At 46.0% G+C, this 24,461-nt stretch overlaps 3 protein-coding genes across 5 annotated transcripts; 2 read left to right on the top strand and 1 right to left on the bottom strand.

Moving 5' to 3' along the window:
• Positions 1-8,726: 8,726 nt before the first annotated feature.
• LOC112903068 (prolycopene isomerase, chloroplastic) lies at positions 8,727-13,311 on the bottom strand. The gene is made up of 13 exons (XM_025972276.1): positions 12,728-13,311; positions 11,949-12,155; positions 11,756-11,855; positions 11,484-11,566; positions 11,316-11,372; positions 11,087-11,239; positions 10,931-11,009; positions 10,680-10,828; positions 10,429-10,563; positions 10,228-10,341; positions 9,528-9,638; positions 9,338-9,446; positions 8,727-9,161 (listed from the first exon to the last, which is right to left on the bottom strand). The coding sequence occupies exons 1-13, from the start codon at positions 13,115-13,117 to the stop codon at positions 9,088-9,090; spliced, it is 1,761 nt and encodes a 586-aa protein (XP_025828061.1). The 5' UTR covers positions 13,118-13,311; the 3' UTR covers positions 8,727-9,087.
• A 1,584-nt stretch (positions 13,312-14,895) lies between these two features.
• LOC112902366 (E3 ubiquitin-protein ligase RHF2A) lies at positions 14,896-20,406 on the top strand. Of its 3 annotated transcripts, none has more exons than XR_003230561.1 (9): positions 14,896-15,059; positions 17,499-17,650; positions 17,731-17,777; positions 18,508-18,570; positions 18,668-18,776; positions 18,876-19,264; positions 19,343-19,447; positions 19,537-19,915; positions 20,000-20,406. XR_003230561.1 is itself a non-coding variant. In XM_025971412.1 (9 exons), the coding sequence occupies exons 2-8, from the start codon at positions 17,510-17,512 to the stop codon at positions 19,859-19,861; spliced, it is 1,179 nt and encodes a 392-aa protein (XP_025827197.1). In that variant the 5' UTR covers positions 14,928-15,059; positions 17,499-17,509; the 3' UTR covers positions 19,862-19,866; positions 20,000-20,406. The 3 variants fall into 3 exon arrangements, 1 of the variants encoding a protein (XP_025827197.1); XR_003230562.1 differs by having other exon boundaries at positions 14,901-15,059; positions 19,346-19,447; XM_025971412.1 differs by having other exon boundaries at positions 14,928-15,059; positions 19,537-19,866.
• Positions 20,407-20,821: 415 nt separating this feature from the next.
• Positions 20,822-23,654, top strand: LOC112902364. The gene is made up of 4 exons (XM_025971411.1): positions 20,822-21,340; positions 21,522-21,949; positions 22,040-22,681; positions 22,761-23,654. The coding sequence occupies exons 1-4, from the start codon at positions 20,884-20,886 to the stop codon at positions 23,496-23,498; spliced, it is 2,265 nt and encodes a 754-aa protein (XP_025827196.1). The 5' UTR covers positions 20,822-20,883; the 3' UTR covers positions 23,499-23,654.
• The last annotated feature ends 807 nt before the right edge of the window (positions 23,655-24,461 follow it).

Genomic DNA, 24,461 nt, shown 5'->3' with positions numbered 1-24,461 from the left:
AAAGCTTATGTTTATTCTTATTGATGCCTAACTTTCATGTTCGCAGTTTGAAATATTTTCTTATGAAATTCTAGGGCATGTGGCCTATCTGTTTCAAATTATTTTCTTATGAAAGCTAATTAAGTTATATGGATTCCTCTCCGTAATTTTATTTGGTTTATCCTCCACCAAGTTAATCACTGGCTGAATTATATCAGATGCTTAAGCACTATTAGATCAATTGTTATTTGTGCTAAAAAGTTAATCAACTGTTCCAGACATATATGCACAGGTGTCTGTTGCGGAGCACGGAAAATGGCAAAGATGGCGGCCATGGTGCAGATCCGGGATGCTTGGTGGATGCGGGAGCTTGCGGTGGATCCCATGGCTTCGCTGATGGTGCGTGTGTTGTACGGATCCCTCCACGACTGAGCTCCTTCCATGTCCAACCATGGTGTTTTGAATCAGGATGTTAGATTGGGACGGGCTAATGATGATTCTCACAGGCGAGATGGTATTCACCAAGTTAGATTCATGACAAAGAACACCATTATCTTGCTTGAAATGCCCTTTTTCTGCAAGAGATTTTTTTCTCTGGTATTGGATTGTTCACTGATTTATTATATCCATTGATATTACATTATGGTTGGCTGTAGGTTGTAGTGTTTCAATTTTTTGAGCCAATACAATGAACAATCCCTGGGAGAATCCGGTGCAAGGCCAAGCAATTCAGATTCTTGTGCTAAACTTGTACAAGCGCATTAGATAGTCAGCAAGAAATGGTAGAACGGTGAGGGATGGACAATCACATCAGAGTTGGATCAGAGATATCAACGAAGCTCTCTCAATGCAAGCCATGTATGAACTTGTCCAGCTCTTGTGTGTACTTGACCCTGCATCTCAACTATTTTTCCATAGTATTCTGATTGAGCACCTGCATAAATATGAGAATTTTCTTCCAGTAAAGGCCCAGAGAATTCTCTTATACCCTAACCTGCTCCATAAACTGCAAGTTTTTGAACTTTGTTTGCTCTCAATCAAGGTGTTTGAGTATATCTTTATCTTATATTTTTGTGTAGTATCTGTTAGGAACTTGTCAGTGGTCTCTCATCTGTCTACTACTGCAATTTAAATATCAACCTCTAGGGTGATAGTGCTTGTTACTGTTGGAGCTGGTTGCAGAGATTGGATATATTTGGAAGGATTTCACTCTCTTTTTTTTTGCCATCATCATGTGGCTGCCTCTTGCTTTCTCTAATCTGTGTCCATGATGTGGCATTTCATTTTCATTACTACTTCTAACATCACATAATGGAGCGTTCAAGCTTGAAATTCTTTTGTATCCCTGGCCATCTCAGGTTACATGTTGCAAAGTGGGTGCTATTCTCATATTGTTTATCTTATCCATATCCTTATTTACTTTTATTTGCTCAAGAGTGAAGGCACAACAGCAAGCGGCCACTCCCTCTATTGATCTGCAAAGAGATTGATTTACCTTGAAATAACCTTCCTCTTTCGTGGTGCGATATCTGCCTATTTTATTATTGTTATTAGAAATAGCTAAACTTATGTAGCTTTCACACAACATTACTGCTGTAATTGCAATGCAGGAGATTTTGATTATAGATGATTTGCTATTAGCTCTGATGGGTATCAATGGATGATATATTTCTATTAAGAGATCTCATGGAATGAAAGATTATATTATCTTCAAAATTGATTCTTCGATGGACCTTGCTCTCTAGGTAACCTCTAATTGTACAACCCACTGAACCACAAATAGAAAAATGGTATGGTTGGCGTTTTAACTGATATTTCTCTTGTGGGAATTAACTCGACGAATCTTCCCTTTTGTGTGAGGACTATGTTGGTAAGCCAGTTTGTTGAGTTCAGATCACATTTCAAAAATGGTCTAGGCAACCATGCTCTGGGTGCAGCTCTAGGAGTACAACCCTTATCTGTAGAATAAAATTTGAATAATGCTTCTATGCTCTTGTGACAATTAAGTTGTGCGGATGTTTCTACTCTTATTAGAAGAACGTCGAGTTGTTGCAAATCAGACCCTCAATTTACTCTTCTATTTGAAAATATGATAGAACTAGAAAGAACATAAAAATAATTGTATCATGTTGCTAAGTTCAGTTATATTCTAACATGGATTTTTTTTCTTGGGAAGTATATATTCTCGCTGAGATAATACGTTGATAACACACCGACCTTCTTAAAGTCACTATTATTGTCATTGTCATCAAGTATTGTCTATGTCAGTATAGCTGTATTGGTGCTCATCAATAAAATTTATTCAGGGATGGTCTACATCAGTATAGCCATATTGTTGCTTATCTGTAAAGTTTGCACTTTGCAAAAAAGTTATTTAGTGTTCTTTTCTCTTTCTTTATAAATGAAAACTATGATCAGGATTATTAGACAATGATTGCTTGTCAGGTAAGTTTTCTTTTATTGCATTTTCCTTCTATCAGTGCTCTTACGATTAAAAGTCATGTTTGCTCTTTAGCAGATAGTAATGAGTTCATTCAATGCATGGCTGACATCGCGCCAATGTGGAGCAATGGGAGGCAAGGAGGTTGCTGCTGACAACTAGCCAACGAGGAGCTCTAGCAAGCTATTGGGGCAGTAGAAGGAGGTAGGCAGTAGAAGGAGGTAAAAATAGAGGTGGTCATGGGAGGCGAAAGTAGGAAGAGAGTGGAAAAGCGATATAGTTGCACGATTTTCTACTTTTATTCTATTGTATCACGTATCTAACTATTTGTTTGTGTATTTTCGGATACGAACATGCAGGGTGCATGAATATTTTTTTTATCAAAGAGTATGTCTTTGTTGTTGTATGTAATTTACAAATATTTTATATGATAAAAATTGATGCTCATAACGAAATGGGTACGGACCTATTCTTAGAAATTAAATATATGATTATACTTAACTGAATTTCCACACGACTCATCAAACTTGTCTGAATGTAAATACATTTGCAAGGTTTTTATATTCAACAACAAGTAGTTTTATCCGTGGCAACGCATGGGCACGAACCTAGTTATATTTGAAAAATTATTGTTGCTTGGGTATTAAAAAAGTTACTGTTATTATATTTTTTACACACCTTTTAAAAAGTTAGTACTGCCAGTTCGTGGCTTAACTGATGGTGTTAATATTTGATTATCACACCACCGATCTAAATCTAACCACTCAGACCCCACCCACCCACATACATATAAACCAACAGTGAAGGACCCTTTTCATATTATGTAAAAAGTTTGTAGTTGCTTAGGTATTATGTATAAAAAAATTACTGTCACTATAAATTTTTTACATAGTTTTTAAATGAGAAAAATACAGTGTACACCCTCAAATTATCATAAAAGTCTAATTTTCAACCTTCAACTACAAACTGTCAAAACCGGGCAAATTTGGCCCTTTGGTGGTTTCAAAGACAATTTTCATTTTGTGAAAATTAAAGATATTCAAGTTTAGACTCAAACAATCATAAATAATTTATTTTAAATAAAAAATGCGAAACGAGCGCCAATATTTTTCTAAAAATGTAATTTATCTATTGGCACTCTTCTTGTCAGTCATTCGGATTCAAAATTTTCATACTCCTTACATTTGTTTGCTTGTAGTTATATCTATTATTTTTGGATAAATAAGATTTAAATAGAGCAAAAATAGATAGTTTATGTTGTTAGAAAAAATTTTGGTACTGGTTTCATATTTTTATGATTTAAAATAAATTAGTTTTGATTTTTTTAGATCTAGCTAGAATTTTTAATTTTTTCAAAAAAATTACAAAACCAGTTTTGAAACCGCCTAAAGGACCAGACTTGTCCGATTTCGATATTTGGATACCCTCATTATCCAATTTTATAGTTGAGGGTTGAAAATCAAACTTTTATGATAGTTTTAAGAATATAAACTAAATTTTTTCTTTTTAAATAGATTATCACCGTCTGTTCGTAAGGGAGGTTGTTTTGAGCTGCCCGCCCGCCTACCAACCCACTTACACATAAACCGGCGGTGAAGGAAGATTTCGGACCATCGGTGATAGGGCACTTACGCACTAGTGTCAATCCGTGCCAAAGCCATATGATCCCCAAACAATTAACTTTTGGCTGAACTCGTCATCCAGAGCTGAACTCGTTTTACGTCGTCTCTCCTGTTGGCTGGCCGAATGGGTAGTGGTTGGTGACTTGGCAGTGTGAACATCGATCATGTATTAATTAAGAAGAGAAACGTAGAGCCAAGCAGCCATGCTTAAACAGATCACTAGCTACCTAATACCGGGAACCACTGGCCAATAACGGGAGAAGTTGGTGGATCCATCAGCTGGAACATGCATGTCAAGTGAAGAGAAGTGCTCGCTTGGTCAAGTCATGCATGTTAAACAAATGACGACGCATGATGAGATCGATGTAGTATCTACCTTTGGATCGATCGGCTTCACCACCAAATGAGTAGACTTGCTTGCATTCCACCATTGCTGAACAAAGAGCTAGCTGCACCAAGAACGAAGTGCCGTTGACGATGGGCCGTCGCTTCTCCGGCGCCGTGCAGTGGTGGGAGGAGTGGCAGCTGCGCGTCCTCGCCCTAGCCAGCCTCTTCCTCCAGTACTTCCTCTTCGTCGCGGCCCCTCTGCGTAAGCGCTGCATCCCACTCTTTCAACCCTTTTTCTCACTTCACTAACTCGATCTCTTCCCTTATGGAGATGAGATCAATGCCTTCACAAACTTTCCGTGGCTCACCACAAGCTTAGGAGCTCACCGGGCAATATCTAGCCATCTAGGAGGCTTCACCTTCAAGAGTAACAAATGCTTATGAATTGCCTGACGAAGTCCACAAGTGCTCAAGGATAGGAATGGCTCACTTTTGCTTTCAATCACTCAATCTTTCACCCTCTCAACCCAATTCACAAGATATCTCAAGGAAACTCACAAAGAGAGAGTGGGGAGAGCTCAAATGGATTCTAGAAATTTGTTTTTCGTGTTGGAGTCAGCAACCAAAGAAGGAGGGGTGAGGGTATAAATACCCAACCCTCCCAAACTAGCCATTATGTGCATTCCCGTGTAATACCGGCTCAGCCGCTATTTGGAATAGAAGGCTTTTCTCTACTGGTGGTCTGGCTGGCCAGTGAAATACCAGCTCAGCCGCTATTTGTCCAGAAACACTTTCTCAGCTAATGGTCCGGCTGACTAGTGAAATACCAGATGAGCCGAACAACACAACACAACTCTAACTAAAAAGGTCATAACTTTTTACTCAGAAATCCGAATTATATGACTGTGGACTTAATGGAAAGCTTATTCAAGCGGCTATACAACCCAACCAAAAACAAGCACCAAGACCTCCAAATGCATGTGTTGTGCCATATGTTTCTCTCAAGTTAGCACTTGGGTTTTGTAAGTTTGAGCACCGAGGCTAGTCAAACTATTCAATGTTGTATCCCTCTTGATAGAGCGGCATACCTATACTCAGTATCAAAGATAAAATCTAATTCAACCACTTGAGCTCGAATAACTTGAGCCTTGCCGCTTTTCTTCAATTTTCACTACATGAAGGTGCAACATTTCTTGTCTCTTGAGCACACCATCTTTGAACCAGTGACTTGTGATTCCTCAATGAATATGATCAACAAATAACTTCATATCCACAAGTCACTTTGATACATCATCATTCAACAATGATTTGATGCTTTGCAACATAAGACTCCTTATGGCCTAGATCGGTCCGTCGACGTTCGATCAATACTTGCTTCTTCACCCTAGCATCGGTTCTTCAGCGCCAAGCCATTTGCTTATCTTTCACCACTGCTTAGTTTCTCGTAGCCAAGCTATTACTAACCCTTTACCATCTTGCCATCGAGAGTCACATATAGCATTACATCAACAATAAGCACTTATTGAATTCCATTTCAACATTTTGGTCATCCTTTCCAATTATCTTAACCATGAAGTATCATTATTTCTTCAACATAAGTATTCATTGAATTCCATTTCTTCAATATCATGATCTATGCTTTTGACTGTATACTTCCATACCCATATTGTGACCAAGTAAACTTGTATCTTCATTGTACTTTGTCAACGATCTTCTTTCTTAATTAAGAATACCATCCATATGACCAAGCAAACTATCATTCCAAAACCCTTCGGTTCACAATTACTCTTGATCAATATTCTCTTCACATCAATATGCACACATATATTCTATTTCTTTACCATTCCTTCATTTTACTACCTTTCTCCATATTGATATTGTGACCAAACAACTTTTCATATAAACTTCTTATTAAACAGCTAAGCTATTGGTCAACATTCCTCTCAAAGTCGTAAACTTTATCAATCTTCATGCAATTTTCACTTTTCTTTGATTGTACAAGCAAACCACCAATAAGATCATACAATTGCATTGCATCTTTGTCTGTATTGTTTACTCCAATCTTTGCTTGCCATAACTTTACTTTTTCATACTTCATACGTCGACATGAGCTTGCCTTTGTCATTTCTAATAAAAGTCTATTGAAAACTCAACAAGCTCATTAGTTATTTAATTATTTATGTCATTCAATCATCAAAACTCACAAGAGGCCTAGATGCACTTTCAACCTAGACATACATTATATCTAGGTACGCAGCATATACTATAAATTTAAAAAATTCAAAACGAACTACATGTGTATACTTACTCGTGTGTCCACCACTTGTCATTTCAGATCACCGTGGCCATTTACGTGTTCCACAAGTCATGGTCAGGGGACAAAAGATTGTTCCAGGCAGCAATCTTAATTTTCGTCATCGGGATTATTAAATGCTTGGAGAAACCCTGGGCTCTGAGGTGAGCTAGCATCAGCAGCCTCATGAAGAGTAACACTGCTAGTTCCAGTTCCAGTTCAGGCAGCAGAGCTCCTGAAACGTTTGATGAAAGGCAGGACAAGTTATACAAACTGTTTGTAGACATTGGACCCCATGGAGATCTAGATTGGGTGTCAGCTCCAGGTAGCGATATACATGACAAGATGAGAGCGGGGCTGTCCTACACTTTCGATCGGCTCTACACTAAGGAGCAAGTAAAAAACAACATGGTCGGCGATGAGCAGGATGGTACCGAGACTGATGGTGGTTGTAGCTCGAAACGCTCGCGGGGCAAGTCTCTGCGGATAGCGATCGTGTACCTGGCGTTCGTCCCCGTCGCTCTCTTCCACAAGAGCCACAGGAAGTCCTACGACAGCGTGGATGTCAAGGTCACCTACGCCCTGCTGGGATGCACTGCTGCCATGGAGCTCATGGCATATTTTCAGCTGGCGTTTCCTTTCGCCGCCAGCTCGACGGTGTACGGGTTCCCATGGCCTGACAGAGTCGCCCAGTACAACCTCGTCGGGTACTTGGCCCGGAACAGGAAGCACCGGTGGCTCCGGCTCCTGCCGGCCTGCAAGGACTACCTCGACCACCTCTGGTGCATGAAGCCGTGCGAGTCCTCCCGCGACATCACCGGCCTCGTCCACGGCTACCTCCAAGACGGGCGGGAGGGCCACATGGCGGACGCGGCCGCCGCGAGGGCCTTCAACGACAGCCGAGGCCAGCGGACCCTGAGGAGCGAGGGGTTGTCCGGCCCCGGCGGCGGCAAGAACCTCGAGCGGAGCCTGCGGGCGCCGTTCGACGAGAGCGTCCTCCTCTGGCACCTCGCCACGGACTTCTGCTTCTACGGCGGTGACGGCACGGCACCTGCGCCGATACCCGCGAGGCCGCGAGGCCGCTTGTCGCAGCAGGGTGGTGTCCAACTACATGGCGTACCTGCTGTTCGTCAACCCCGAGATGCTGATGACCGGGGCCAGGCCCAGCCTGTTCAGGGACGCGTACGAGGAGCTCAAGGGCATACTACGTACCGATGCTGGATGCGGACGAGAGGGAGCCTGCACGGGATCACACGGCACCGGGCAAGAAGAAGGCGGAGGAGCTCGCCGCGAAGATAATCCACGAGCTTAAGGGCGGCCTGCAGGGTGGAGGCGTCGTCCACGACCTTGTTCGCAAAGCTTGGGAGCTCGCCTACGACCTCATGGAGTTTTCCAAGGACAAGATGGAGGAGATCAAGAAGAAAGTCATGGAGGAGGAGGAGGAGATGAAGAAGGCGGGCAATGCCGTGAGTCTAAGCAAGGAGAACATGAGCGAGATCATGAGTTCAGCCAGGAAGGACGGCGACGACAAGATGTGGGAGGTGATCCAGGGCGTGTGGGTGGAGATGCTCTGCTTCTCCGCCGGCCGGTGCCGGGGGTACCTGCACGCCAAGAGCCTCGGCAAGGGCGGCGAGTACCTCTCCTACGTCTGGCTCCTCTCGTACATGGTGATGGAGACCCTCGCACAGAAGATGCAGAGGACGGAGCTGACGGAGCAAGGGGACGACAGTGGTGGTGGTGGTGGCGGCGGCGGCAGTGATCGCACGGCGCCGGCTTCACAAGCGACGACGACCACCATCGGCGACGGGGATGAGAAGGCGGCAGAGCTGCATGATGGAGCTGGTCGCACTACAACCACCACCGATGACGAGAAAAGAGACTACAATAATGGTGGCTCTCACTGCACGACATCAGCCACACCGGCGGCGACCACCATCACCGGAGACGAGAACGTCTGACAGGGTGACAGGCATACGTACAGTTTGCCAGGTTCTGGAGATCCCTGCGTCCCGTGTTGTCTGCGCAACCTTTTATTTCTTTCTAGGGTGTACATCAGGCCATCAGCTACAAGCATGAAAGTCGAGGACGATACAAACATATGATTTGCATTGCTCCAAACATACATGTCGACATCTGATCACTCCAGTGTGAAAAAGTTACAGGCTGACATGCATGCCAATATGCCGTGGCCCTAACGCCCCTGATCTAGACTGAAATCTGTACACCTATTTATATTTCCATTTTTCTTTGGGTGTTTCAGGAGATCACCGCTGAGATGATTCCTTGAAGTCCATGTAAGACAGACGGCATAGATAACTGCAGCTCCAGATTGTCATGGCAGATTGTGCAGAATCCTTACGTTTATGAGAAAGACAGCCCTCTGAAAGAAGATAAAATCCATTTTTGGATCTTTGTCTGAAACCCTTCTATGCAAGTGTTCTCAACCATCTGAGGAGCCCAAGAAGACCAGCATCTAGAACGGGGGATTTCTGCTCTAGTCCTGGAAGAACGGCAAAGCAGTAAAAAAGAAATTATGAGTTACAAGCCGTTCTCAATCCATTGTTCATCAAGTGCTCTACTCTCTAGGACGTAGCATCAAACATGTGACAAATCCTGTTTTACTGAAACATTAAACTATCTCTGCTCAAGGACAGACACGGTAGAGACTGAACTTACCAATATCTGCAGCAACTCGGTGAGCACACATGATCCCTGAGAATGCTACGGCAATGACACCTTGCCCGGGAAAACAGCTATCGCCAACACAATAAAGGCCATCTATTGACTGTAAATTGAGAAATCCAATTTCAGTTCAACAAATCCAGCACACCGACTCACCCAGAGGAAGACGATTTCTTATGCTTACAGTAGTGTTGAAAGGCATTGCCAGTAAGCCCTTCGGTTTACCCCGTGGCATCGGTCCATATGTACCATCATTTCGAGCAAGAAATCTTCGGTGAGTTTTTGGTGAGCCTACCTGGTGGGGAAAACGAATACGTTTTGCATTAGTAGAGTTGCCAGTAGTAACGATCAAAACAATTCCATTTAGTTTTAGTGCATAGTATCAAAAGTAAGCAAGACTAGTCAACAAAAGTTTCTGCTATATTATGTATTGCCAGACTTGGGATGCATGGAGGTCAACATTTTTTAACTCAGAACCCAATTGCCATAAAAAAGCTGCACTCTAATGGAAGGTCTGGAGACCATGCTATAATTACTAAATATGGGGTCATTAGAATTTTGAAAGAGTTTATCCAAGAGAGTCAAAGAGGTGTCATCATAGCGAGTATGATTTTCGGATTTCGTGCCAACCAAGAAAGTAAAAACATCTCCACATACTAGAAAATTTTGACTATTGTTGGAGCAAAGACTAAAAAAAATGATAATCATACTAGATGGACTGTTGTGATCCATAATTATATACATATTCAGGCATATGGTAATCTTCCGTTCACCATTAGATACTTAAATTGCTAGAAAACAGTTCAAAGTTTTTACTAGAATTTATCAAAATCAAAAGTGGAAGATATGTCAATAGAATTGCAACATGGGAGGCAAGAAGATACCTCTTTGAGGACTATTGAATCTTGGAGACCAGGAAACAACTTCTTTTCAAGCCTTCTGATAATCTCATTGGCCACTACCTCTTTTTTCCCTTCATATTCGTTCCTCGAAAGACCCTGCCAGGAATGAAAACAAACAACACTAAAATACATGGTTTCTCAATATTGATGAAATTTGCATTTCAGCTAGAACACTGTCCTTACCTCCCAGTCTTCTATGCCTGCGGTAGTAAATATATGAAGTATATGATGTCCTTCAGGAGCTAATGATGGATCAAGAACTGTAGGGATACTTAGAAATATGCTTCCATAAGGCTTCTCCAAATTATTCCAATCATCCTGCCAGTTACACACCCAATGAATACAGACTCACACTGCTGATACAAAAAAAATGCCACTAATGTCCCAAATTCTAATGAGATAGCATGAACAGCATAGGAGAACATAATGCATACCTCAAGTACAAAATGGTGGCAGTCAGTGCCAGCGGGCAAGACTGAGGCTTTGACACCCATATGAATTGAAAGGAATGATGGCGCCTTAACATAATTCTTTTGGAAGTTTTTCTCCTCTTCTGGAAGCTCTTTGTCTTTCAAGAGCTTTCCTGTACATTCAAGAAGAGGAAATTAAACTGCAATAAGTGAAACTGGAAGAGCTAGTTTCCCCTGCTTGGAAATTCCAACAGAAGTTATATGTGCAGAATTACCAAAAGTGTCCCATCTTGTGGCATTTGATATCACCGTTTTAGCAAAGAACTCCTTCCCATTTGATAACCTCACACCAACCTGTAGTAGAGAAGTGATCAGCTAAGATACGAAACCCAACATAAGTACACCTCTTCAAGTCGGTAAAGATAACTCACAGCTTTCCCATTTTCAAGAATGACATTGGTTACATTCGCCTTGTAACGGATTTCGCTGCCCTTTTCAACAAGGCCATCTGCCAGGGATGTCGCAATACCACCAACGCCACCAACTGGATAATTAATCCCCCCAAAGTGCCTATCGCACAATACCTGTTATATTGACACTGAGATAACAGAAGTTCGAACAAATTTGAGATGCAGATCTGAAAGATTAAATTGAACTTACCATGCTTGCATTTATCATGGGTGTTTGCAAGGCATTGACTGTGCTCACAATGAAACACTACAGAAAAAATTAATTATCATGAGTCTTCAACTAAACTAGAATTGACTGAAGATCACATGGCCAAAGAGGAAAGCTTGAAAAGTGAATCAACTCACAAATATCTCACACCTCGGCATCTATGAAGGAGAGTAGCGCCTGATCTTTTATGAAGTTGCGAGCGATATCCCCAGCATTCTGCGGCAAATAATAAGCTGAAAAGAGATAGAACCGTGACTTTGTGAATATGACTATTCAATTTTTTTCTAACACACAGCAAATGATTCTTTCACTTTTTTGGATTATATTTGCTTCAAATAAATTTAGCTAATTCTTTATATAATTATCCTGTAGAGTGTAAAGACTACATTTCAAATGTGAGTACAGGTCTGCAGTTTAGATACCTAGAGTTAAGCATTCTAGAGGCTTCCGGAAAAATTGCCCAAAAAGATAAAGTGGCTCCTCCAGGGACTTCAGCTCCAATGAATTTAATGAATTGAAGATCTGTTGAAATGTGATTGTGATATAATAGCAACATTGCAGACTACAAGTGTAACACAACAGTATAAGATACAAATACAAAGCTGAAGGTGCTACCTTCCAACATATGCCGTAGAACTTAAGGATCCCTTCCTTCTCATGCGGGAATTTGCTGATCAGTTCATTGATGAAGTCTTCATACTTCCTATGCACAAGGACAGAGAGATCCCGAGGTAGGTGGAAATGGACGGTAGAAGGGTCAGGCAGGACTTCCATCTTACGCCCAACTGCTTTCAGCGCTTGTGTGATCAAGTTCAAGTTACCCTGGACGGCAACATATGTCATGCTCTCCATTAAAAAGTTGCAATGATAGGTTATACCGAATATGATAAAACAAACACTAACACTACTGCTTAACAAGGAACATCTGAGAGTTAACACAACGTGCATATCTGCCCCCATTAGCCACGGGCATGTGGCAATTCGCTGAATTGGTCATCAGATAAACACACACACATTTAAATCCCCTGACCTGACACCGCACACTAGCGCGCATCATGCAGTGCACGCTCCACAACACCTAGGCATGCACATTTGAGCAGCGCAGCCATTGTCAGCAGGCTGCTCGTGCCACCTACCGCTGTAACATTCCCATTAGAGCGACCTTAAGCTTCATCAGGTTTATCTGATGGCACGGAACAGCCCCGGAGCAGAGCGACTGCAAACTACCCCATCACAGTTTGCTGTCGAGCTGCCAAAAGCAATCGCAATTTCCCACCAATTCACCTTTTCTCGAGAGCATCGGAACACTGAACACCTCGGTTCCCTGAATACGAATTCTAGAAACACGCTTCACTGCGCCACCAGATTCCCCCGAGAGCACCAGGCTCACGCACCTTGTCGGAGAAGCCGAACATGACGGAGGAGCCGACGTCGAAGGTGAACCCGTCGCGGCGGTAGTACCCGGAGCTTCCCCCCGGGATGAGGTACTTCTCGAGGACCAGCACCCGCGCGCCCTTCGCCGCCAGCTGCGTCGCCGCCACCAGCCCGCCGATCCCCGACCCGACCACGATCGCGTCGTACGGACTCTGTTCCCCTCCCCTGTCCTCGCCCGCTTTCTCCGCGACCGCCACCGCCGCCGGCTTCTCCGAGGCCAGCGCGCCCCTCCTCACGCTGCCGCCGCCGCGGGGCCCGCTCGAGGCCCGGAGGCGCGCGGCCGGCCGGGCGGTGGGGATGACGGGGGCGAGGAGAGGCGAGGCGTGGACGCGCGCGGCGAGCGGCGGCATGGCGACGCCGGAGAAGGGGCGGCTGCTGCGTTTGCGTTGAGCGGGGGAGCGGAGTGCCGCCGTGCGCGCGGGCGTTTAAAGGAAGGAAGGGGGAGGCGGCTAGGCGGCGGGTGCGGACGTACGGTGGTGGTGGGGAATCTGGTGGGGAGGGAGGCCGGTGGATTCCGGGGCGGGAGGAGACGAAGGCCGGGGGGGGGGGGAGGCGCCGAGGCGAGTTGAGAGCTGAGCCAGTGGCGGGCGGGGGGATGAGGGCCGCGGCCGGCCGCGGCCGGTGGTGGGCCATGGTGGCAATCCACTGGAGAGTGGAGACGGGAGGGCCGGGCCAGCTAATCCCAACGGATTACCGTAGTGGCCGCGCCACTTCATCAAAGTTCAAATCTAGGAAAGTTTTTCCTTTGGTCGAATTCAAACAAGGACTTGATCGTATTTTCTAGTACAAAATTTTGACTCGAATGCAAACATAGCGTTTATCCATCACGGTCGACCAATTTGGTAGATCGGATGGACAGTGACAAAGACTAGCTCCCACACACATGGCCATCACAAATAAAACAGAGCTTTGGATCTGTTTAGATCCACCAAGTAATTGGTAGTCAGCTAACAGAATGGAATTCAAACAGAACTAGCATACTCCTTCCATCTTAACAAAAATAAGTTATTTTAGATTTAAAATTTGTCTAAAAATAAATCACCTTGCCCTCTTTAGAAAGTGTAAGTGCATGCAACAATCAATTAGTACTAAATATGAATGATAAATATGGGTAAATATGATCATTTTACCTTCTTACTAATTTATCCTAGAATTTCTAGGGTGACTCTTTTTTAAAAATGGAGGGAATAGTAAAGCCCTTATAACTATCTAAATAATAATTATCCAATTTGCTGATTCAACTTACCTAATTTCAATAATCAGCTAACAAATTAGCTAGAAGGATCTAAATGGGATCTTTATCCATCAATCCCCTTCAGATTCTATCCACAATTGAAGATTTTTGGATCACATGTTTCCTCAGAACCGCTATATTTTCTTAAAAGCTTGGACTGCTTGCTTTATTAGGATCGAGCTTCAACTCCACATCTTACGAACCAAATGCCTGAACTGCCCCTTGTCCAAACGGAAACAAACCCACCGCCTCAGGGGCGGAAAAGTCCATCCCAAAGGGCCCCACATGTCATCCCCTCACGTGGGCAACATCTTCTTTACATTATCCCCGACGACCCTGGCCGGTCGCGACGCCGACGTGCCGTTACCCGAAATACCCTCCCCCCTCGGCCCCCGCGCCCCACGCGCGCTCGCCGCACCCCGCACCCGCTGACGCGCCGGCCCCACAGCAGCTCCCACCCCACATCCCGAAACCAACCCCACCCCCCCTGCCAGCCCACCCCACCCGCCGCCCCGCAGAAGCGCGGCGCCCAGCACGGCCGCGCGGGTACGTGGGGTGCGGGCGGGCGGGGCGGTCGGAACGTACTCGGAGGCCGACCCCGCCCCGTCGCACCGCCGTGTCCTAGCGGGCTAGCAGCAGCCAGCTGCCCTCCCGCACCAGCACTCGTCGAGCACGGCCTCGTCGCCCCCCGGCCTGCCGACGCGTGGGCCCGATAGAGACTGCGGCCCACGGGTCGGTGAGGGGGGCGGTGGGGCGGGGGAGTGAGGTGGCGGGGTGGTGGTGGACAGGAGGTGGAGGTGGGGCCGGTGGGGCCCACCGGGAGGGGCAGGCGGGCGGTGGGGGCCGAGTGGAGACGAGGCACGCGTCTCGCTCGTCTCACCCCACCCCTTTTCGTGCTCCCTTTCCCCATCGTCTCGCCTCCCCGTCCAGACCTCTCACCCCAGCGAGAGGAGAGAGAGAGAGAGAGAGGGCTAGGGTTTCGTGCTCCCCCACGCCTCACGCATCGAATCCCAGCCGGATCGGGGGGCGCGGAGTCTCCGGCGTCCCGGCGGTGCCTGGTAAGGCTAGATCCCCCGCTCGCCTCCTCCTCCATCTCTCCGATGCCGCGGTGTGGTGTGCAGGCACCTCTGTTCTGGGGGACGGGGACGGGGACGGGGAGTTGGGGCCGCGGCGATGGGGCTGCTGTTCGATTTGGGGGGGCCGCGGGTCGGGGTTTGGTTCCGGGGAATTTCGGGACGATGTGGCTGATGGTGCCTGCTCCTCGTAGCCGATTCGGGGGGCGCTCGTCGCGATGGGGTAGCTTCCATTCGGTGGGAATTGGGGTTCTGAGTGTGGGAATTTGGAGCGATATCGGGGAATTCGCTCCATGCGGTAGCTTTTCTTTGTGTGTCTTTGTTCTGCTTCCTACTAGGTCGTTGTCTTTTGGGGGTGAATGATTGGTTTGGCCATGTGGGCGTGGTTTGGATCGTGATTTGCCTGGGGGTGGGACGTCCTCTGTGGAATTGAGCTGGTTGTCGGATGCTTTACTGGAGAAGCGGACCATGTTATGGCATCGGGTCGTGGTTTAATATTGGTCGTGATGGGGGAAATGGGGACTGCTTAGCTGGGACAATTCTAGCACACTGAGCCACTGCTCATCCAAAAGTTGGCCTTCATATGGGTATAAGTGGGTGAAACTGGGTAGTGTTACCTATTCGAGTACACTGTTTTAGTGTCACCTTAAGTGATACATGTGAATTGGAGTGTTTTCATTTTGTGTTTTCAGCATGTTTTGCAGTGGAGTCTGGATTCAACAAAATTCACCAGTAAGCCTGTTGATAGTGTTTGGTATTGTTTTATTGCCTGCACCTCTCGGACTTTAGATTCTTCTGTTCCATTTTGGGGAAGGTCCAAAGATGTGATCGTAGTACTAGTGACATAGAATTATCTTTTGCGTTTCACCAAAAATTTTGATTGCTCAAGTTACCTTTTGCACGCAGCTGCTAGTTTCCAGGGGCCCTTATGCTGACACATTTCTCTTGGTGGGCTTTTATCTTTCATGTCTTGCCCGAATTAAATGCTTCTGGGTACTACTAGCTTTGTCCTTCTGTATGCTATTAGACTGGTCCACTGAAAAATGTGTGAGGGTCCTAAGGCTCCGTTTGGATGTCGATATTGGAGGGCTTGGCATTGAATTGGGTTCATTACCAAATCAGCCTACGCATTGAAATGGGCTCCATACCAAAGCGGTTGTTTGGATGCAGGTGCAATTGCTAGGTGGAATTTAACTAGGGGCAAATACCAATTCGTGTTTGGATGTGCATACTGAAAAATTGGGAATTGACCCATCTAGAACTGTATGGCAAGCTAGCATAAAAAGGAACACAATTGGGCAGATTGATCATTGTCAACACATATCTACGAGGCTGGTAGCCAAATGTTCCAAGCAGCAAACCATCACCAGCGGGCAGTAATCTGACAAACTTTGGCAATGCGCACACTGGCGATGCATGATTGGAGGGGAGTGGCTTACTCGGGAAGGAGGCGAAACGCGAGCAGTACGCCGGAGGCAACGAGAGCCTGGGCTGTCTTGGGAACCTCTGCGTAGCCGAGTCGCTGGAGCGTGACCAGCTTGCCGCAGGCCGTGGGATAGTCCCAGGCCCCCGACAGCGCAGTCGCGATCCCCATCTCCCTCTGTACCTCTCCACCGCACCCATCTCCTCTCGCTGCGGCTACCGCCGCCTTACGGGCATCGCTGCTGGGTGGAGACGGAATCGAGAGGGGCGTAGGGGTGCAGGAACGCGGCGCCGGGAGAGGGGCGGGCCGGCGCAGGGATGCGCCGCGCGGCACACCGGTGGAGGGGTGGGACGCGGGGAGGACAAGGATGCGCCGTGCGGCCGGCGAAGCGCCGCGGGCACGCCAGTGGAGGGACGGGGGCCAAGTTGGTGCAAGGACGGCGGAGGGGCGGGACGGTGCCAACAGAGACGAAGCGATGAGGGAGAGGACGATTCCGCCCAATTGGCATTGGAGGAAGTTTCCAATGCCAATTCCTAGTTCGTCCAAACAACGGATATTGGATGCATCCAATACCAATTCCAAATTCTAAGCTTCAATGCCTACATCCAAACGCAGTGCAAGGCTTTTTAGAGCATTACTCGCACAAATATGTCAAGACTGTGTTGATGCTTTTCTTGTAACGATGCGGAAACTGTTGGATTGAAACGAAAAATGAAAGACAAGAAGTTTTTGTCTGGCAAAGTATGTCTCCTTATTTGTTTCATTTTTCATGTTGTGATTATTGTCTTGTCAGTGGATGCTGTTTCACAGATGTAATAAGATATATCTTGAATATCTCAAATTCTACTGAATCCTGTTAGGAATCATGATATTATTGGTTTTGTAAGGCATGATGAACAGCTGAACATATTTGTCTTTCATCTCAACTCAGCAACTCATTTCTAAGCTATGAACCATTAAGTTGCTGACTCTGAACTCCCTTTTTTTATATTTGATTTCAGGACTGTTTGGAATGGCATCTGGAACGGATGACAAAGCTAAGATGGAGAGTTTGACATCAGCTGCAGCCTTTGTAGAGGGTGGCATTCAGGATGCTTGCGATGATGCATGTAGCATTTGCCTTGAGGCTTTCTGTGAGAGTGACCCTTCTGCAGTAAGTTGCCATTTTGTTAGTTGCACCAATTTGCATATCGATGATTGTGCAGCCATTTCTTATTCTTGCTTTTTTTTTAGTTGACCAGCTGCAAACATGAGTTCCATCTCCAATGCATTCTGGAATGGTATGTACTAGCTTAGCTCTAATATTTACATTCTACGTATTACAAATTTGTATATATATTTCTGCTATGCACATGAACCATAACTAGTTTCATCTATAGTTCCTCTGGGCTCATGAGTTAAGTGATTATCAGTAAGGGCAACATTTTGGAACATTTGAAATCTTCATGTCTTTGGGATGTGCCTTTCCAACTGTATGCTATGGTTTACTGGTTCGGTTGACTATATCTATTACCTTTATTCAGATTGTAACAGATGATTGTTACTGGAACCATTGGACAAGTTGTTTAGTATGGTCGGATCTGCATGTGAAAATTTTGTTCCCTAAATTCAGTGTTTGTCATCTTCCTAGTAGACAGCTTCCTAAACTTGGGAAACTGGTCTATTATCAACTGTACTATCTTGCAACTAAGGAAAATTAGTGATAACATTGTATGCTCAACGAACACTTCACACCGGATTTATGGATGTTGTAATCAAAATTTATCAGATGTGGTTGGTTTGTCATCCCTTTTTTTCTATCTGGTTCTGTCAATGCTGCTAGAGTCATATGGTATTGGTATAAATTAGGATTCAGGCTTTTCCTTCATGTAAAAACATTTTTACATGTTCATGGACACTGGAATTTAGCCATGCAGGCAGGATGCTTACCAGCTGAACATTTTTTTTCCCATTTGTACCCTGTTCAAAATTTCAAAATATTTTTCTCTAATGATTGGGATTCTTTTATAGGTGTCAGAGAAGTTCACAGTGCCCAATGTGCTGGCAGGCTATTAGTATGAAGGATCCTACCAGGCAAGTTAATTCTTGGCTATGCAAATATGATGTTTGCCATTTTGATCCTCTCAGGCTAGTTAGTTATTGGCTAATTTTAACATGACTGATGTCTCAGCCAGGAGCTGCTTGAGGCAGTAGAGCGGGAGAGGAACATCAGAACCAATCAAACTCGAAACACAACTATATTCCATCATCCTGCTCTTGGGGATTTCGAGCTGCAGCATGTATGTCTTATGAAACTACTTAATGATATGTTTTTTCTAGCCTTACCGGTTAAGTGTTATTTTTGAGTTTTTCCTGATTAGTGAGATATACCTGTGCAGTTACCTGTTGTTGGTAATGATGCTGAGCTTGAAGAGCGTATACTACAGCATCTAGCTGCTGCCGCTGCAATGGGAAGGGCACACCATCTTGGAAGAAGGGAAGGGCACCGGGGCCGGTCTGGCTCTCATGGTCGCCCACAGTTCCTAGTTTTCTCCGCGCATCCAAATTCACCTTCTGCTGGCGCAATTTCTTCCTCGTCTGCTCAAGTGGAGGGGGACAATGATTCAAATCCTGTTACCCCTAGAGCTAGTGAGTCATCTCCACGAGCTATCCGCATTGGAGACACGGGTAACCAAAGCCCTGGGATGCTTACCTATGATGCTGAACAGGATGCTGTCGTTTCTTCTGGAAATAGCACTCCTGTATCGAGTCCTAGGTTTTTTAACAGGTACTCTGTCTATATTCAAATACTGCATTCTCATGTTAGTTTTTGCAGTGATCTAACTAAATGATGATTTTGATGTAGCAGGAGACACTCCACTGGGCAGTCAACTCCAGACAGGGCTGGCCCGTCGGATGTTCAGTCTTTCTCAGACTCCCTGAAGTCTCGCTTGAATGCTGTCTCGATGAAGTATGGAGACTTTGAACTTTTTATATATTTTTACCTTGAGCCTTCGAGCATAATGGGTTTAAAGATGTTTATACTTTTGTATAATCCAGGTACAAAGAATCTATTACGAAGAGTACTCGAGGGTGGAAGGAGAGACTCTTTTCGCGCAACTCATCCGTGGCAGATCTTGGTTCTGAAGTGAGAAGAGAAGTTAATGCTGGAATTGCCTCTGTGTCAAGGATGATGGAGCGTCTGGAAACTAGAGGAAGTAGCAGAACAGGCGATAGCCCAACAGCATCCACATCTGAAGTTCCTCTTCCTACAGAGTCGAGTAATGAAAGGGCTGCAGAGAGCAACTCTGCTACGAGTACTACTACTTCGACAAGTGCAAGCAACACTACCGCCCCCTGTGTTACGACGTCTGGTTCAAATTAGGACATGTAAGAGTTTCAGAAAGAGCCTGCACATGCCCATTCTTCATCTTGAAAGGTACCACATCGATCTTTTCTTATAAACTAGGTTGGATCAAACTAACGGATGCCATGATTCTTTGTTGTTTCCATGTTGTGTCAGTCACGTGGCAGAGCTACAAGGTGCGGTATCACGAAGCTGTCATCTTCTCAACCATTGCATAAACGACTGCTGGGAAATCGGAATGTTGATTTGTTGTGTTGGGTGGCTCGATAAAAGGGTGGTGCGGGGCCTAGGAACGTCGATTTGATCTTCTGTTTCATCTTTGTAAAAATTTCTTCTTGAGGGCAGATGTTTACCGGTATAAATAACGGATATGTCATCTTCATAGTATTTGGGTCGCTATAAATATGATTGGAACAGCAAAGTTTGATGCTGTTACACAGTTACTGTAGTACGGTTTCCTGTTTGTTTTTTCTGTTTGTGCTGCCTGCGCGGCTAAACGGATGCTTTTGGTGTACAAAGATCATGCATGTTTTGACTTTACTGTGCGTATATATACATGAACATATTGCTGCTTTCCCCATTCGGAGAGACCCGAGCATGTCAGATGGGTGCATCTCTTGTGAAAATCGTCACACACTTGAGAACATTGAAAAATTATCCAGAAGTGTAGTTTAAACTTGCCACGGTACCTTGATATGCTTTATCGCAAATGTTGAGGTTTTAAGCTCTGTTCTACTCAAGTTTGTATGAAAATGACAAACTCGTCAATACGCACAAGATGACGCTGATATTGGAGTCCGCTTTTGACAAATTTTCACCGTTTCCAAATCATTCGCCTATTCTTCACCAAAGATGCTTCCTTTTTTTGGATGGCGCGCCCATAGTTTCTTGAAGGCGAACAAAACTACCAATCTCGGTTGTGGCAAAATTTGGTAAACAAAAGGTGAGCGTTTATGCAAAACTGATGCGACGAGATTTGTATTTGAGGTACGTTTGCAACAAACGCTAAATTTTATACACAGGAATGCGATGGTATCAGTATGGCAAGCCTTCCAAACGCGTCAAACTTCTATACATTCTACCAAACACCTTCCACAGTACGGCTCCCAATTGCTAAAATTAGGGATTCCAAGCAAAGAGAAGAACACTCTTCGACGGGAAACGCCCAAGCCGCCGTCCTCTCTCATCTTTGCCGAGCCCCCCCAACCCCCAAGCCGCGCTCCCCTCCCATTCTTCCCGATCCCCAATCCCTCGCCCTCGCCTCCCAAATCTGCCCCACTCCCGCGCCCGCGCCACCTCAAATCGCCCCTCCCCCGCCCACTCGCCACCGCCCCCGCTCGCCGGGCGGCCCTCCCGCCGGCAGGTCCTTCCTCCGGCGCTCGCCAGCAGGGGCGCCGCCGGCCGAAGGCGGCAGGCCGCCTCCGCCAGTCTGCCTGATCGCCTCCGCTGGCGCCCACCGGCCTCCGCCCGCGGTTCCCTCCGCAGCAGCAGGCCAAGGTAAAACGTCGGAGCCAAAATTCCTCCTGTGCACTAGCTGTGTAGAGATCGGTCGATCGGCAGTGTAAAAATCGGTTGATCGAGTTCCTGTGTAGACCAAAATTCCTTCCCTTTTTTTTGTTTTCGATTGCATTTGTAGCTCGGACAGAAATCTAATCGCATCGGTTTGTCGAATGTGTAGGAGTGATGGACGAGGATTACAACTTGGGAAGCAGCTCGGCAGACTGGGGTGGCGGCGGCGGCGGCGAACTGACGGCCACCCCGCCCGAGCAGCAGCAGCATCATCATCCGCCGGAGGGGGCGGCGAGGGCCGCGCGCGCGGTGCGGCCGAACCAGAAGCGGTCGAAGAACTTCAGCACCGCGGAGGACGAGGCGCTGGTGCAGGCGTGGCTGGGCGTCGGCGCGGACCCGGCCCAGGGCGGCGAGCGCGCCGCCTACTGGAGGAGGATCCACGACCGCTACCACTCCCGCAGGGGGTTCCAGTCCGACCGCAACCAGAACTCCATCACGCACCGCTGGTCCACCATCCACGAGAGCGTGGGCAGGTTCGAGAGGTGCCTGGCGCGGGTCCAGGGCACGGGCCAGGATGGGGTGAGCACTCAAGACGAGGTGAGTCTGAATGTTCTTAGTTTGCTTTGTCACATGGTAATTTGATATGGAGTCTGCAATGTTTATATGACATCTGTTTTGGCTTCACAGATTATGCAAGCGCTTGCTCTGTACAAGTCCGAAGATCAGAACAACAAGTCGTTTCAGTTCCTGCATTGCTGGAATCTCCTGAGAACCCATCAGAAGTGGATAGACAGGTCGTCCCAGAAACCGTCCCACAAGAAGCAGAAGACGACTCCCAGTTCAAGTCCGAGCTGTGCGCTCGAGGATGCTGAGGCTGCAGCTCAAGAATGTGAGGTACCGAGGCAGCCGACAGGAACAATGGACGAGGATGTTGAGCAGTTGTCACCTGAGGGAAACAATTCCGTAGACTGGGGTGGCGGTGACCTGGTGGTTAGCCTGCCTGAGGAGGAACACTGGCCGATCGGAGTGGTTACTCGCGCTGTGAGACGGAACCAGAAGAGGACCAAGAATTTCAGTAACAAGGAGGACGAGATGCTGGTGGTGGCGTGGCTCAATGTCGGTGTGGATCCGGTCCAAGGCAGCGAACGCACCGCGTACTGGAAGAGGATTTTTGACTACTACCACTCCCACAAGGACTGCGAATCGGATCGCAACCAAAATTCCATCATGCACCGCTGGTCTACGATTCAAGAAAGCGTGAGCAAGTTCGAGAGATGTCTAACCCGAATTCAGGGTACAAGCCAGAATGGGGTGACAACTCAAGATGAGGTTAGTTTGTATGTTCTCCTCACTAGGTCGTCACTTTATATGGAGTCTGGAAGGTTAATATGACATTTTGACTCTACAGATTATGCAAGCACTTGCTCTATTCAAGTCTGAAGACCAGAACAATAAGTCATTTCAATTTCTGCATTGTTGGAATCTCTTAAGAACCCATCACAAGTGGATTGATAGGTCGTCCCAGATCTCATCTCAGAAATTTCCTCACACATCATCTCTGAAAAAACAGAAGACAGCTCCCAGTTCAAGTCCGAGTTTGTGTACACCATGTGCTCTAGAGGACGGTGAGGCTGCAACTAAAGAATGTGAGGTATCTATACAGCCAATAGGTAGGAATAAGGAGAATGAAAATCTACAGCAAGGTGGAGATAGTTTGTACCTGGAGGCGATAGATGAGGCTGCAACTCAAGAATGTGAGATATCAATGCAGCCAATGGATAGGAATAAGGAGGGAGAAAATTTACAACAAGGTGGAGGCAGTTTGTCCCTAGAGGCGATAGATAATCTGCTTGCAAAGGAGAAAGAGGCACATGCGGAGAAAGAGCGCAAGAAAAATGAGACAGCATATGCACTAGAACAAGAGAGGGTTGCACTAGAACAAATGAGGGCTGCAAATGAGGCAAAAAGTCTCGAGACGAGGAGCAAAGAATTAGATTTGAAGAGCAAAGAGCTAGATTTGAAGATAATGTTAGAGGAAGAGAGAATTATGGCTTTGGACATTAGTGCCATGTCTGGGCCACAGCAACAGTACTACAAGAGCCTACAGAATGAAATCATCACCCGGCGATTCAATCGCTCAGGTTGAGCTTGTATGAAACACAATGTTAGTTTGTCCCTAGAGGTGATAGATAATCTGAGTATGTTGGGTGCAAATATTTATTCACATGAATTAGCAATAGATTATGGTATGTGAACCTTATGCCACATGGACTGTTATTCGCAAAGAGTTGTTGAAATGGTATCTGAAAGGATCGTGATGTCGCCTAAACAGGAGTGAATAGATGCACCTACAAATTTTCACTCCAAATTTTCACTCCAAAGCAGCGGCTAGAATTCACTTCCTGCCAAACCCGGAACTTTTGGGTCAGTGAATCCCGAACTTCCGGATTTGAGCATGGCAGTAGATGAACTTGGAACTTCCGGATTGTACAAACCAGAACTTCCGGGTTCACATAGAGCAAAGTGAACACAATAAATTTAGAGCGAGTAAGTTCAAACCCCCGAATGCACAGTATGCTTAGTGAAGTTTCTGAAACAGGTCCATACATTTCCTGCACACAGAAACACTACCAACCAAGTAGATCAACCAATTTCACAAATACCACAAATAGTGCAATGAGAAGCAAAAAGGTGAGGAACACGAATATTTGTTTTACCGAAGTTCGGATTCACTGCTTGCTATTAAAGCTGCTACTAAAGCACAGTGAATCCTACTCTCCGTTGAGACATTCTTTAGGATGTGAGTCTATTCCACCTCACTTCCACCGAGTCGGGTCTTCTTCCAACCACTTCCCCAATTCACTAAGCTTATTTCTTCCCTTGCGGAGGCGAAGCGCAACCTGCACAAACTTCCCACAACAACCCACACAATTGGATGCTCGGCGGGCAACACCTAGCCGTCTAGGAGCCAAAGCTCCAAGAGTAACAAATGCGAAACACATGATTTCGGCCAAGCTCGAGTGCTCAAGGTTTGGTGTGCTCTTTAGTGCTCTCAAGCTTTCACTTTATCAAACCCAACTCAAAGATGTTACAAGAATCACACAATCTC

Source organism: Panicum hallii, chromosome 8 (assembly GCF_002211085.1).
Source record: "Panicum hallii strain FIL2 chromosome 8, PHallii_v3.1, whole genome shotgun sequence".
NCBI classification, from domain to species: domain Eukaryota; kingdom Viridiplantae; phylum Streptophyta; class Magnoliopsida; order Poales; family Poaceae; genus Panicum; species Panicum hallii.
The sequence above is the reverse complement of the archived record's forward strand: the minus strand, read 5'-3'. Positions and strand labels throughout refer to the sequence as shown.